This window comes from Zeus faber (assembly GCF_960531495.2).
Source record: "Zeus faber genome assembly, chromosome: 11".
Lineage (NCBI taxonomy): Eukaryota > Metazoa > Chordata > Actinopteri > Zeiformes > Zeidae > Zeus > Zeus faber.
In genome coordinates this window covers 7,111,330-7,125,957 of record NC_137205.1, presented here as the reverse complement: position 1 = coordinate 7,125,957, position 14,628 = coordinate 7,111,330, and the positions used below count along the sequence as shown (strand labels likewise).

Genomic DNA, 14,628 nt, shown 5'->3' with positions numbered 1-14,628 from the left:
AGTGCAAAAAGTACTTTGTTCACATGGAAGTGCATTTCAGTGCATAATGTTGCTTTTACAAAACAGAGTCAGAATGGTGTCCAATCTGAAATCAGCATAAATTACCTCAACAACTTAATTCTTTTGATAATTAAGTGTTATTAGACAATAACAGAGGTCAGGGCAGTAGTGGAAGGGAGTCAGCGTGTTTAACTCCTTATTATCCCTGCGTACTTAGTGCCACAAAATCCTGTTGTCCTGGTGCTGGAGCCTCTCGAACACCCCACACGGAATGCACTGGTTCCACATCCTGGACAGAAAGAGAAGTGAAAAAGAGAGGAAGAGAGAGAGAGAGAGAGAGAGAGAGAGAGAGAGAAGAGAAAACTTCACTCCAGCTCTTCCCTATCACATAAAAGTAGTACAAATAATCAATCCTCTTGAAATGACATGTTGGGTGTGCAGAAAACATAAAGTTGTTGGTAGTTTTAATAATAATTTTGCAAAAAGAGTGAATATTTCATTTTCATTCATTGGTCTCTGTGTCACGTCGAGGATTTTATATGGTTCTGCAATACCTCAGCTATGTGTGATTCATGCAATTCATCTCTTTTTTCCTCACCTCAGGCTTTTCATTGAGGCACAGTTTTTCAGACTGGACCCCAGGCTCTGGGCGCCAACGTCCGTCAGCTTGTTATACTTCACACTTCGGAAAATATTTGAATAAAAGGTTTAACTTCACACAAGAGAGTAAATACAAGATCAGTGAACAACAACAGTAGTTTAAAACACCAATGCTTTAGAGCAAGCGTCGTCCAACGTTTTTACCCAAGGACCCCTTTAGTAGATAGAGAAACAAAGCAGGCACCACCAGATTTTTTTAAATAACGTTTTGTGCATTTTAAGCCTGGCCTATAATAACATATTTATAATGCCATATTAACGTTATCTATACACTCAGTTGTGATGCTTACGATTCCTGTGTGCTCTTATTTTAGATATTGATTTATTTCTGGTATTTTAGTTCCATTATGGAGTGTGACTGGAGAGTGTGAAAAAAATACAGTGAAATCCACCTTTTTCTCGAAGTGAAGTTTGAAATGCTGTTTAGGCTTTTTATTATAATCTAGTCCAGGTTTTACCAATTTAAGTACAGCAGGTTTTGTTTTTTTTAGGTAGACCTGGTCTTAAATGGCCCGTCTGTAGAAAAAAACAGTGAAATCCACCTTTTCACATTATAATAAATAAAAGTTTTCACGAATCTTAAATAAGTTTTTACATACTTTTTAATATCCATAATAATAATAATAATAATAATAATAACTTAAATCTATATAGCGTCATAGAATAGTACAAACCATTTGTCATGTGTTTTCATTGAAATTCAGTCATGTACTGGTTATGTCGGTCAGAGACACTGTATGTTACTGAAAAATACTAGGTTTTGGAACATACCATAACGTCAGAAGCTGCAAATCAGCTCACTTTCAGCTGATTATTGAAATAGAAAAACGCAGCTTGGTTGGAGTTAATTCAATGTTAATTTTTTGTCTAAAATATTTTCACAAAAAAATCTTACGTAAAAAAAAAAGCTGGCGGACCACTGCTTTTGAGGCAAGCCCACTATTAAATCTTTTGTCTTAGATGAAAATGGCAAGGACCTTTACCCCTGACTAAAAACTGCACCCACTGCATGTGGGAGGCTGTGTTTTGCATGAAGATGATTCTATTTTAAAACATTTGATTGAGAAAATGTTCCTTATTTGACTGGCATTTCCAGCAATTCTTTCACGTATCGTGTGTTGTAATTTTATAAAAAGTCATGTTTGTAGTATTCATCCTGCCCTAGAAGACAACCATTGCGATACACTTAAAGTCTGTCCTTACTCCAGATCCGTGAGAGAAGACATCTGAGGAAGAACTGTGGCCAGACGCTCTGCTCCGACGTCTGAAATCACGTTACTGTAAAGACTGAAGACACATAACGAGATTGGAAGAAAGGGGAAGCGGTGAGAGAAACTATACATGTCTATCTACAAATATGAACATACAAAAAGTGGTGTCACATACAGGCGTGCAGGGCTTGAGTTTTGTGACTTTACCTGAGACATCGTAGTGAGGCCAGGACCTTCAGGACAGGAATCAGCTCCTCCACCCCTCGGTCGCCGATACAGTTCTGTGACAGACTGAAGACAGAGACGGAGACAAGCGGTTGGCCATTAAACTTCCTTTCTGTCAGAATTCCATTTGTTGAAAATGCGCTTGAAATAGTCAATGTAAAACAAGCACGGTGTGGATTTCCAAAATGTATTTAAATTGGTCAGAGGAGCATTTTGATGCATTTTGCAGAGGGCACATTTATGTTTAACAATATTGTTGATCCGACCAGCCTGTGTATGACTTACTTGAGTATCTCCAGGGAAGAGAGAGACACCAAGGCTTGAGCAAGGGCCGCTACTCCTCCGTCACCTATTCTACTGGTCTCCAAGCTGCCAGGGAGATGGAGAGTGAGATGCGAGGAGCAAACATGGACACACAAACGCTCCCCTGAAAGCATGATTGGTGGATTCTCTTCATGACATGATCGGCCTCTGTGGCGTAGCCGACCACCACACCGCAGAGGTGTGGTGGTCGGCCGGTTTTGCCGAAACACTCTCTCTGATGTACAGTGAATGCTTTGTGTACTAACTCGAGGTGCTGAAGGTTGCACAGGCCCGGCAGGAGCTCACACAGCTTAGGCAGAGCCACGCATCCATCCTCTTGACCAAACCTGTAGGAAGTGGGATCTTCGTCACTTTGATATCATCGTCATCTTGTAGCACAGCTTGATCTCTCTAATTGGATATGAGACACTCTCTTACACGAACTCCAGCTTGCGTAGTTCTCTTACTGCCGGTACCCCCTCTGCCAGGATGGAATCTGAATGGCTGGAACTGCGGGAAAGTACAGATTTGGTTAGTAGGCAGTGTATAATGTCTTTTGCCAAAAATGTATTGACTCCAACTCCATGACTCTCCATTACATACATAGGCTACAACTGCTTTATTTAAACTCCAGCAATGTGATATATAATAATATCTTACGTGCATGGGTGGGTAACTTACCTGTGCATTAGTCTCCTGTGTGCGTGTATGTTGACCAGGTGTGCTAAATCTTCCACATGACACACTCTTGTGGCTTTCAGAGGGTTGAGCTGGAATCTGGACACTGCCTCTTTAAGAACCAGCTCCTCCCCCTCGCTGCCTTGCCCCTCCCACAAGGCTATGACATCAGCAATGCATGCCCTGGACATAATTCCAAAGGGTGGCTCTCAGAATAATGTATTTTGTGCAAATATTTGTGTGAAAATACAGCCTTTACAGCGCTCAAAAGTGCCTGGGATGTTTATGAAGAAAACAAAGGTAAGAAGAAGTACAGAGCAACATATAGTTGTGTTTGGATTTTACATTCATAGCATCACATCTAACACTATAGGAAAACAGGTATTGATTGATTCCCAACATCAAGCAAACAACAACATCTGCATAGAACTTTTTTGTTCAACGATATCTGCAACACAACGAAAACCTTCACAAGTAACCCTAACTAGCTACATGCTACACAGGTGAGAAACCATTGGTCTGTATCTTTCTATCAAACTGGATGTGTGTGACAAGAGTGGAGGTTAGGACACAATTAGCTTAACTGTTATTTGTCATTTGTAATCTTCAACTGAAAAGCCTTAAGGTTCTGTCCACTGATTCTGCATTATTTTAATGTAGTGTCTGGCACAGCCAATGACAGCTTGAATGCAATGTGCAAGACATCAGATAACCACATGATTTTAATTTTCAGTGTATTTCCGCATAAAATCTTGTTCCAGCATACTTTATGTACGGCAGGTTATAGCAACCAGGTTTTAGTTACCAAGTTGCAAATCTCTCATCATCAACATCAACATGCCTACGTGCCAATGCTCAGAGGGGACGTGTACAGCAAACAGTACCTGTATGTGACAATGTTGCTGAGGCCCACTAGAGTCCGCAGTCCAGAGATCTGTACCCCGGTGCACTCCAGGCCCAGGCAGAACCCTCGTCCTTCCATTCCCAACAGCTCCAGAACCTTGCCCACCACAAACACGTCCGCCATACTGAGTTCCACTCCCTGGAACGAGAGCTCCTCCGGGATGATCTTTGTAAGGAGACTGGCCCACTGCATGCTGCCTCTCCTGCCTCCAACTGCCTCATAAAAGTAGTGACATGCCTCCAGGAGGTGGGCAGGGCTGAGATTGCTGGGGCCAAGGCCCCCCAGATGTTTTACCACTGCGGCCTGCTTGGCAATCACTGTAGCCCTGGAGATCGCACACAGGCCTCTAAGCGGGTGACACTGCCGCTGCTCTACATGTTCGTGAAACAGCAGGCCAACAGCAAAACGCTGAGTGAGGTCATGCTCTTCCCTCTGAGCTCGACGTCGCCCCTTCCCTGGAGCCGGCTGTAAAGGAAAGGTTTTTGTCCTGGAGAAGGACAGATGATATCAGGATTTGTTTTATTCCGCAGTCTATTAACTAAGCTAGATGTCTTTCCATAGCATTCTTTAGTCGAAGAATTAAACTAAATTTTACCTTGACAAAGACAGGTGGAGCCCTGCCAGGAAGCTCTGCAGGAAAGGGTTGGCCCATGACTGGATGTGCTTTTCCACAATATCATCATCATCTTGAGGATACTCTTTCCCAGTAGCTGAGACTGGCTGCTTCACCATCACACAGAGGGAATGGAAGAGGCCAGCCTGAAGACCCACTTCCCTCACTCTGGCTGCAATTCCTCGCGCCGGGAGAACGAGGGAGGAATGGCCTCTGACCCCATCATAGGCCAAGGAGCTCAGTTGGGACAGAAGGTTTCTTTCCTCGATTCTATCTTCCCCTCCACACCCCTTTCCATTTTCTCCTGCACCTCCCCACATTGTACTCTTCTTCTCTTTTCCTTTCAGTTTGCCTTCCGCTACTCCTGCCTTCACGTTGAGAGAACGGGTGAACAGGCGTGTTCTCATGCGTTTTCCTATGCTCGCCTGGGTGTCGTGGGAACCCGGAAGCTTGACTTGGGCCAAAATGTGTGGTTTGTTGCTGCTGAAAATGTTCATGCTACCCCGTTCCAGTTTGTGTCTGAGCACGCGATGGCAGAGTCCAGTGAGTGTCGTAGGTAGAACATCGGTAGCCTCAGAATGTTCCAGAACCGAACACACCATCTGGCACAGTCCAGGGTTGCAGCTCAGGCTGAGTAGATAAGGATTGTTCTCCAGCAGCATCAGGGCAGAGGCCCTGCAAGCAGGCTCGGCAAAGTAGCAAGACACATAGCTCTCTATGTCCACAGAAGTGAAGCAGCAGAGCTCCAGGAGGCTGTCGACCCGCCGCAGGAGCTGTATAACAGCACCTCTGGGTCGGGCAGACATCAGAAGTGTGCAGCCTCGTAGGAGGACTCTCTGGAGGATGGCTGAGTACAACTGCCTAACAGTGTAGGCTTGTTTCCTGCTATCCTTTTGGAGGACAGTCATCGTGTCCTTTTCCAGAGTCGTAAGTAAGAGCTCCAGGTCCCGCAGCTCCTCAAACCCATCAAATACGACAAGGACGCGTTCTGGAGCTGCAAGGACACGACTGAAGACAGGCTCGTTGTCTGAGCCAGAGAATCCTGAGGGGAAGAGGTTGAACAGCAGCGTCTGAAGACTAAAGGTCGGCTCTATTAGAGTGAGGGCTTTGCCATCCAATAGAAAGACAAAGTCAAACTGGGGGAGGGACCCATTGGACCATTCCAGGCCCAACTTCTGGATCAGAGTGGTCTTTCCCATGCCAGCATTGCCCAGGAGCAATACAGATCTTTTGGGTTTGGCTTCAGCAGAGTCCTCAAAGATCTGACAAGAGGTAAAGGCAAAACAAGAAATTTGTCTTGTGGCATTTTTTGTGTTTATGTAAGTAGAACTGTTTGTGTACAGAAATATTGACTGTGGGGTTTTTATATTATTTTCTACAATGACAGTAGCTGAAATCGGCTGTTGAATACTGGCCAAAATACCCTTTCGATAGAAACTGTTCAGTGATATTATAGCTCTCACCTGTCTCCACTCCAGTGAGGCCGTCCGCCGCTCTCTGTCCCCCAAGACAACCAGTTCCTTCTTGAGGATCTTTCTACGGACCAACCTCGCATCCACATAGTGGGTCAGGCTAAGGGCCGCCTCACAAGCTTTTTTCATCTGAGCTTTTTCTTGCTGAATATAGTCCTGAACACATTCTGGGGAAATAAAATCAAGGACCTTACCCTCAAGGACCAGGATATAAAGCTTGCGATGTTTGATGCAATGATGTCCGTGCTGACAGGAAGCACGAACTTACGTGATATGTTTGAGACAGTGGCGGGCCGATTCTGGAGGAGCTGTGATTTTTTACTGGGAAGCAGCTCTGTAATACAACCATACATTGCCAAAATATTATTTAAATGTGCAAAGATTTTACAACATAGCAACACAATGTAAAATAGACTATTCAGATACTACAAACCTGAATGACAGAGTGTGCCTGAACTGGTCGCATCAGGCAATGGTGTTTGGGCCTCCAGGGGAGAAGAGGCTTTGCTGCCGGCGTCTGACTGAGAACTTTGCAGGGACGGCACCGTAAGAACGGGAACAACAGCTGCATCCACTACACACAGAGGAGAGTGAGGATTTAAACATCACCCATTGACTCTGTTCAACAATCATCGGTGGAGAAAGTATGCATGCTTATCCAAGCACTGTAATAAGGTTTGTACAGCAGGTACTCAAGACCTTTTGTCCCTTGCCAACAGAAAAGTAAATACTGTACGAGTTTCAGTGGCAATGTCATCCAGGGGAGTTGTTACCCACCCGGGGAGGGAGGAGGTACTCGGAAGGGTGAGCCGGTATGGGGAACTGCTTTGGGAAACAAGTGTTAGTGCACAGACATAGGACTTAAAAACAAATGTTGCTGATGGACAAATACATATTAAAGGCCACCTCCATTATTTTTGGTCCTTCCTGCTGCAATAATTCCACACTCACTGCCATACAGTTGTGACAAATAACTGATTTTACCCCAGTCCTACCACCTTATCATCCGTCATTGACAACAACTATATTGAGCCAGAGAATATGCTTTGTCTGTCCCTGGTTACTATGGTGTTGCTAATTTGTGACTGTCGGACCAAGGGGCGTGGTAAGCGGCGGCTACAGACGACAGCGCAGCTTCCTTCCTGCAGCTGCACAGCTGTCTCAAATCGGCTGAATTGCAGCCCAAGCGGCGCTGATTTGTCTGATTGGAGACAGGGAGCTTTCTTAATGTTTGTCTGTCTTGCAGAGACGGATTGGCACACGGGGCTCTTCAGCCGACCTGGAGCCATAGTGAAGCGTCACTTCTCCTGTGCCCGACTGATTGTGGTAATTATTATAGTTTTATGTTTTGCCAGCCAGCCTTTTTGTTGTTCTTTATTAATAAACTTTAGCCATGTCAGCACACCACTGCCAGAAAGATTCCGTCTCTCTCCCGAAACCCATACCTGTGGGTACAGACTCCCACAATGAGTCTCTATCCTGAGAAATCTGGAGATGGCCTTCCACACACACAGGAAAGCCCTCACTCACCCCAAATTAACGCAGGTGCAGCAGCTGGTGAACCGGACAGTGCAAGTTTAATGAATGGATGTGGAGTTTGACATCCTCGCACATCTGGTGGAGTGAGTAACTCCATGGAAGGATGGAAGGAGAAGAGTGGAAGTGTGGCAAAGACCTGCTGTGCTCTGTCTGGATCTTGTCCGGACCCTGTGGCCAGAGACGTCAATGATTTTATTATATTTTTTTTTTTCACTTGTTATTTCATATAGACCTATTATGACAGGGATTCTTTTTTTGTAAGTTTTAAACTCCTTTTTGTAACAAGGGAACAAGAAAAAAGGTTTTAAATGACAACAATGACTCTCACAGAGGAAGTTATGTGAAAGTAGTTCTTAATTTGGTCTATTGATGTGATCTGTGATGTGTTTAGCTTAAATGTTCAACATCCTGTTTTCTCTACCGGCCGTGCAATGCAGCTGAGCAGACTGTGACAAAGTGGGGACAACAGAAATCTCTCTATTGCGATTGTTTTTAAACCCATTTCGTATCAAAAGCTGTAATGACTGGTGGTGGTTATTTCAATACTATATCAAATGGCAGAAAGATAGACAGAGGAGCAGATAGATTAGGGCGGTCACCTGGTCTCCATTGGCGCTTGCTTCTGGAGGGCGCGTTTTCATCCACATGCCGGTCACACGTGGAGTCTTAATATCAAGAGAGTATCAAATGAGGATGTATACCAGTCCAAAAAGTTGTTTTTTTAAATGACCAGTCATACTGATGCACTTTGTCTGTGGTTTGCAGATAAAAAAAAAAAGAGTGAATTGAGTATCAGAGCTTATACAGGGTGGATGCTTAAAAATAAAATTAAAATAATTATTTATATATATATAAATGGAATATAAAAAAATTATGTATATATATATTATATATATAATTTTTTATATTCCATTTTTTTTACCTGGCTTATATATAATGATTTTGTCATTAGGTTTATTGTACATTACCAATTTATTTTCATCCTAAGTTTCAGCTTTCTGGTTCACTGCGATTAATTTCATTAGTTATTGTAATATGACCACATTTTAATTTTTTTTCTGGGTCTCATATATAAATATAACTTTCTTTCTTCTTACTTAATTTTTTTTATTCCATTGGTATATTATTATTTTTGCTATTTTTTATGTAAGCTGATGCTGACACTGCAATTTGATGAATTATCTATCTATCTATCTATCTGTCTGTCTGTCTGTCTGTCTGTCTGTCTATATATCTGTCTGTCTATATATCTGTCTATCTCAAGGGGAAAAAAAATTTGAGAACATTTGTGAATAAAACTTCTCCGAAATAAGGTGGACTTTATCTACCTCGGCCTCTCTTGGGCCGGTTAGTTCTGCTGCCTTTGTGCCTCTGTGGTGGCTCCTCTGGACCCGGCGTGGAAATGTCTCCTGTGCGGAAAAAGGCTGTGAAAAATTCTAAAGTAGACGGTCCCACGTCTATGTTCGCTGTTTTTTGAGGTGTTGTCTGTATTGCTTTATTTACAATTTCTTTCGGTTTCCTTCTGGGGAAGGAGAGGAGAGGAGGGGAGGTCATGTTATCAGGAAGCTCCTGTACCACACTGCTACTCATGTAATAACTTTCCATTAACTTTCCATTCCATCTTATAATGTAAGACTAACAATCCTTTCAATGTTATACATTTCCCACTAAATTAATAAAAGCGGGCTCCATTAACGCAATACGATTTTTCTGGAATATTTAGTTGGAATTTTCAAAAAATATTTTACAAATAACACAATTACTGATAATGTAATCAAAGTCAGAATTCAATGCGTAAACCTTGGCCATTCACACATTTGATGCTTTATTAATAGGCCCTATATGGTATATTAATGGGAAGTGAGTGTATTAGCAGTTGTAACATTGGCTGATCTACAATATCAATCAAATTATCAATGAATCCATTAATGAATGCATTCAATTTGTAATCCATAAGATAATTCAAATTCAGATTTTAGGTGATTTTAACATACATGTCTGCTGCCCCAGCCAGATTTTGTTACTGATTTTATGGAGGTTCTTGACTCTTTTAACCTCAGTCAAGCAGTACAAGAACCTAACACATTCTAAGGGCCACACCCTTGACTTAGTATGGTGCAGTGGTCTCAGCCCTGACAACATTGAGACAAAGGATATTTGCAATTCTAATTATTTTAGATCTAAGTGCAGCCTTTGACACTGTAGATCTCGCCATTTTTATTGACCGTCTTATCACCTGGATTGCATCAAGGACACTGCACTTGGCTGGTTTTATTCTTACCTTTTAGAAAGAACCTTCACGGTCTCCATAGGTAACGACTCATCCTCTACAACTCACCTGTGGTGTACCGCAAGGTTCTATATTAGGTCCAATTTCATTTTCAATCTATGTGCTGCCTCTAGTCAAATTATCCAAAGTCACAAGTCTCTTTTCCCTGCTACGCAGACGATACACAGATACACCCTCCTCTGAGACCTGGTGACCCAAACAGCCTCGCTGTGTTGTAGATTGTCTCAGTGATAACAACTGTTGGATGGTATAGGATTTTCTTCAGCTCAATAATTCTAAATCAGAAATCATATTGTTCACTCCCCCAAATTCTACCAGTCAAATTGAGAGTGGCCTCGGTACACCGTCCGCAAATGTGAAGTCTGTTACAAGAAACTTGGGAGTACTATTTGACTCTGACCTAAACTTTGAACCACTAATTCAAAAAATGGTCCAGTCCTGCTTCCTTTGACTGTGAACCATTTCAAGGATCAAACCAATACTATCACACAGCCACCTGGGAAAAAGTAATCCACGCCCTCATTTTGTCACGATTAGACTACTGTAACTCCCTCCTTTCTGGCATCAACCAAAAGTCATTCTCCTGTCTCCCAACTAGTTCAGAACGCAGCAGCCAGGGTTCTCACTGGTTCCAACAGACGACATCACATCACCCCAATCCTGGCTTCTCTCCATTGGTTTGGTTTCAAATCGATTTTAAGATTTTACTGATCACTTTAAAAGCACGTCTGGTTCTGACTCCAAGCTACATAACAGATATGTTGACCCCATATGAGCCAGTACTCATCCTAAGATCCTCAGGCGGAGCCCTTCTGGCGGCTCCAAAGTCTAGACTTAAAACTAAAGGTGCCTTTTCTGTCAGGGGCCCCTCGACTTTGGAACGAAACTGACTGAGGAGATTTGGCTGGCTGAGGCAGTGACTTCTTTTAAGTCACGTCTCAAAACCCATTTTTATAGATCTGCTTTAATGTGACGTCAATGTCCCTTTCTTTATCTGTTTTATTTTTTTATTTACTTATTTATTTTCTTTTTTTTTCCTTTTAACTTTTAATTCCTGTTTATTAATGTTCCTTTGCCTTTTAAATTCACGATCGGAAAATAAAAGCAACATTTATTTATATATATGTTATTGAAGTTAAAATACGCATAAAAATAGTTTTCTGAAATTTTTGTGAAAAAAGTTGCTTTCTCTTTGCCTTCAACATGTCACCTGTTCACCATAGAGGTGAGTTAATTCAATCAAACAAGGAGAGCCTTACTGCTGGCGACGAGGTCTTCTTCAGAAGTCTGAATGGCCAAGTCAAAGAGGGCATCTTGGTCTATGTGGGTGGAATAGAAAAAATGTCAATCAAAGAGCCACCTTTGAGTGTTTGTGAGTGTGCGTGTGTCTGTGTCTTTGTGTGTGTGTGTGTGTGTGTGTGTGTGTGTGTGTGTGTGTTTGTCAGAAAGCAAGAGAGAGAGTCTTCCCACTCACCTGTGAATATCTCCAGGTATTTTTCCACTTCATCCAGATCTATATCTGAAAAGAAAATGACAGGACTTTTTTTCATTATTATACTTTTTTGGTAAATTTCCTTATCATTTTAACAGTACATTTACAGCCCCGACGCTCACTGAACAGGTGTTTGTTGTTCTTAGGTGACGTTTGTATTGGGGGTTTGTTTTTCTACTTAGGCCACAACATTGGATGCAGTTGCTTTTGTTGGAGAGTTCTCCAACGACAACAACGACAACAACAAATTGTTGACAAGGACGGGACTCTGCTTGTCTCTGCTGGACCTCTTGGCGTCCAGGTTGAGTGCACAATGGCAGTTCAGGACCGACCGTGTGACATCCGAGAAGCCGTCCGGGACGTGACAGTAGATGCAGCCGAGATAACTCGAGGTCCCGGATAAATTATAGGTGAGGATATACTGAGAAATTGCATCGATCGGGAAGATCGTGGAAAACTTTTATTGAAGCTAAATTTTGACACATCAGACAGATTGGTCACCTGCTGTGTGGAGTAGGGAGGGCTGTGAGAGCATTGTTTGAGAAGACTGTGGATAAACTGTCCAAATTTGCATCGATCGGAAGATTGTGGGTTATTAAATATTACTTAATACCAAAGTTGACATAATTAAATAGATATTTGTTAAAATATAAATACATAAATAAATCTTAAGGAAGAAGGAAGATCTTTTTATTTTGGAGGCACTGGTAGTCCAGTTGTTACGGCTTTATTTCTTGTTAGTTTTATGAAGTTTTGGATAGTTGGATAAGGGGGAGAACTAAGTCTAAGTCTGTCCATTTTGGCCAGGCACTCTAATAGGGTTTAATTTGTATTTATTTTATTAGTAGTAATACAGTTCACATGGATTTTGGGTGATTCCTGCCAAAGGTTTGCAGTGGAACACATACAGCATGAATTATATGAGTTCAGAGTGATTTTATGGGTGTCTTGAGTATGAAATGTAGATATCCTACTAACTGCCTGGCTGATAAGTCATGAAACAAGTGAATGCATAAACGCAAGATAAGTGTGGCATGTGTGTTGTACTTAATATATAATTAATAATTAATTAATAACATAATATAAATTAACCTGATTGACTACCTGTTTATTTTTTCTTTTCTCTTTCCCTCCCGGATCCAACCGCACACTGAAATGGGAGCGACGAGTATGGAAGCTACTTCGACAACGGAATGGACCGGTCCGGCATAATGTATGGTCGACAAACATGGCTAAGACTCCTCTACCGAAGATAGGTTTTATGGGTTTTCCGACTAACGGCGGTTTAAGTTTAAACCAACTAAAACATTTGAAGGGAAAACTATCATGTCATGAAAAGGGAAAGTAGAAGAGAAAAGGAAAAGTTGATTTTGGTATGAAAGCGTATGCTGTGTTGGTAGAGGAAGCGCAGAATAGGGAGACAAAGCTAAAACGAGGTAATTCCACTCATCAGAGTGTTAATTCCTCGGGGCCACTCAAAATAGATCTGCTCTTGGATCAGATTACACATTCATCCTCCCTGTTCTGTGCCAGTCTCTGTCCGGGGCCAACAAATGCCCGACCATCGTCCTCCATATAAACGGTGAGGCAATACCATTTCTAACTCCGGGTCAAGATATTCAAATACTAAACTCAAATCAAGTCCACTATTATCGGACCGCCGTTGTGGGAACAGCAGGACTGAGAATGATAGTTTCACCATGGCTTTAGATGTAGTGGACAATAAAGATGAAGCAAACTGTCCCTTATCTCCATACAATACACAAATATCGCCAGTTAAGAAGGCAGACGGAGTCTCGTAGCATTTTGTTCAGGATTTGCGTGCTGTGAATGATGCTGTTTATCCAAGGCCCCTGTTGTTCCTAATCCCTCTATGATTTTGTCTCATGTCCCAGGTGCATCAAAACGTTTCACTGTCAGTGATCTTGCAAATGCTTTCTTTAGCATCCCTGGAGACAAGGACTTAGATTCATAGTTTGTTTTCTCGTCTCAAGGGAAACGTTACACATGGATGTGCATGCCGCAAGGCTATGCAGGGTCTCCGGCAGTGTCCTCTGCTGAATTCTGAGAAATTTTTGCTGGTTTTGAATTTATGAATGGCAGCACATTAATTCAATATGCAGATCATTTATTGATCTGCTTGCCAGAGGAGATCAATAAATTATCATGTCATGTGTCACAGATATACAGGCCCTCCAAAAATACTTTGCTCAAAATGGTCACAAAGTTTACAAAACTAAACTCCAGCTGGCACAAAAAAATGTGCACTATTCATGAAATTATTTTTTATTATTTATTCTTTATTTTTTTCTCCTCAGGGTTGTACTCTGGCAGAGGACATGAGCCATTATTAGCAATGGCTCATGGGTAGGGCTTATCACCTTCAGATGGAGTTGATTAGACCCCCCGAGGCGGAAGACAGTTTTGTTGCTTTTGGACAAGCTTTTGCACCGGCTCCACGTTTGGTTTGCCAGATTACTCTAACTGTGGATGAGGGAGATGGTTTCATGTCAGTTGTGTTGTTACAACCTCATGGAGATAAATCATGTTCTGTTGCTCACTGTTTTAGTATCACATGCTGTAGCCTTCATCTTGCTACAGAACAAAACGGCTTATTTCTCTCCAACAACAGCTCTCCATCATCAACATGTGCTACGTTCACCTTCTCGTGCCACGCGCTACTCTTCTACTCTTGAACGTGGCATGGTTGTTGGTGCCAGATGGGCTGGTCTGAGTATTTCAGAAAACTGCTGACCTACTGGAATTTCCACACACAACCATCTCTAGGGTTTATAGAGAATGGTTCGAAAAAGAGAAAATATCCAGGCAGTTATGTGGACAAAAATGCCTTGTTGATGTCAGAGAAGAATGGGCAGACTGGTTCGAGACGATAGAAAGGCAACAGTAACTCAAATAACCACTCGTTACAACCAAGGTATGCAGAATACCATCTCTGAACGCACAGCACGTCGAATCTTGAAGCAGATGGGACTACAGCAGCAGAAGACCACACCGGGTGCCACTTCCTGTTAGCTCAGAACAGGAAAGTGAGGCTACAATTCGCACAGGCTCACCAAAAATTGACAACAGAAGATTGGAAAAAAGTTGCCTGGTCTGATAAGTCTGGATTTCAGCTGCGACATTCAGATGTTAGGGTCAGAATTTGGTGTAAACAACATGAAAACATGGATCCATGCTGCCTTGTATCAATGGTTCAGGCTGGTGGTGGTGGTGGTGGTGG

General features: G+C 42.3%; 1 protein-coding gene across 1 annotated transcript in view; it reads right to left on the bottom strand.

The window, feature by feature from the left end:
• Window positions 1-207: 207 nt before the first annotated feature.
• ciita (class II, major histocompatibility complex, transactivator) overlaps window positions 208-14,628 on the bottom strand; it is a gene marked incomplete at its 5' end in the record, with an annotated part of 17,944 nt that continues 3,523 nt past the window's right edge. The window contains 16 exons of the mRNA XM_080009541.1: window positions 208-289; window positions 599-682; window positions 1,864-1,947; window positions 2,079-2,162; window positions 2,382-2,465; window positions 2,666-2,746; window positions 2,838-2,909; window positions 3,081-3,260; window positions 3,962-4,468; window positions 4,577-5,856; window positions 6,058-6,233; window positions 6,500-6,640; window positions 8,205-8,270; window positions 8,934-9,014; window positions 11,155-11,214; window positions 11,370-11,414. Of these exons, the coding sequence (XP_079865667.1) occupies window positions 214-289; window positions 599-682; window positions 1,864-1,947; window positions 2,079-2,162; window positions 2,382-2,465; window positions 2,666-2,746; window positions 2,838-2,909; window positions 3,081-3,260; window positions 3,962-4,468; window positions 4,577-5,856; window positions 6,058-6,233; window positions 6,500-6,640; window positions 8,205-8,270; window positions 8,934-9,014; window positions 11,155-11,214; window positions 11,370-11,414 (3,101 nt within the window). The 3' untranslated portion in view covers window positions 208-213. The remainder of the gene's footprint in view (window positions 290-598; window positions 683-1,863; window positions 1,948-2,078; window positions 2,163-2,381; window positions 2,466-2,665; window positions 2,747-2,837; window positions 2,910-3,080; window positions 3,261-3,961; window positions 4,469-4,576; window positions 5,857-6,057; window positions 6,234-6,499; window positions 6,641-8,204; window positions 8,271-8,933; window positions 9,015-11,154; window positions 11,215-11,369; window positions 11,415-14,628) is intronic.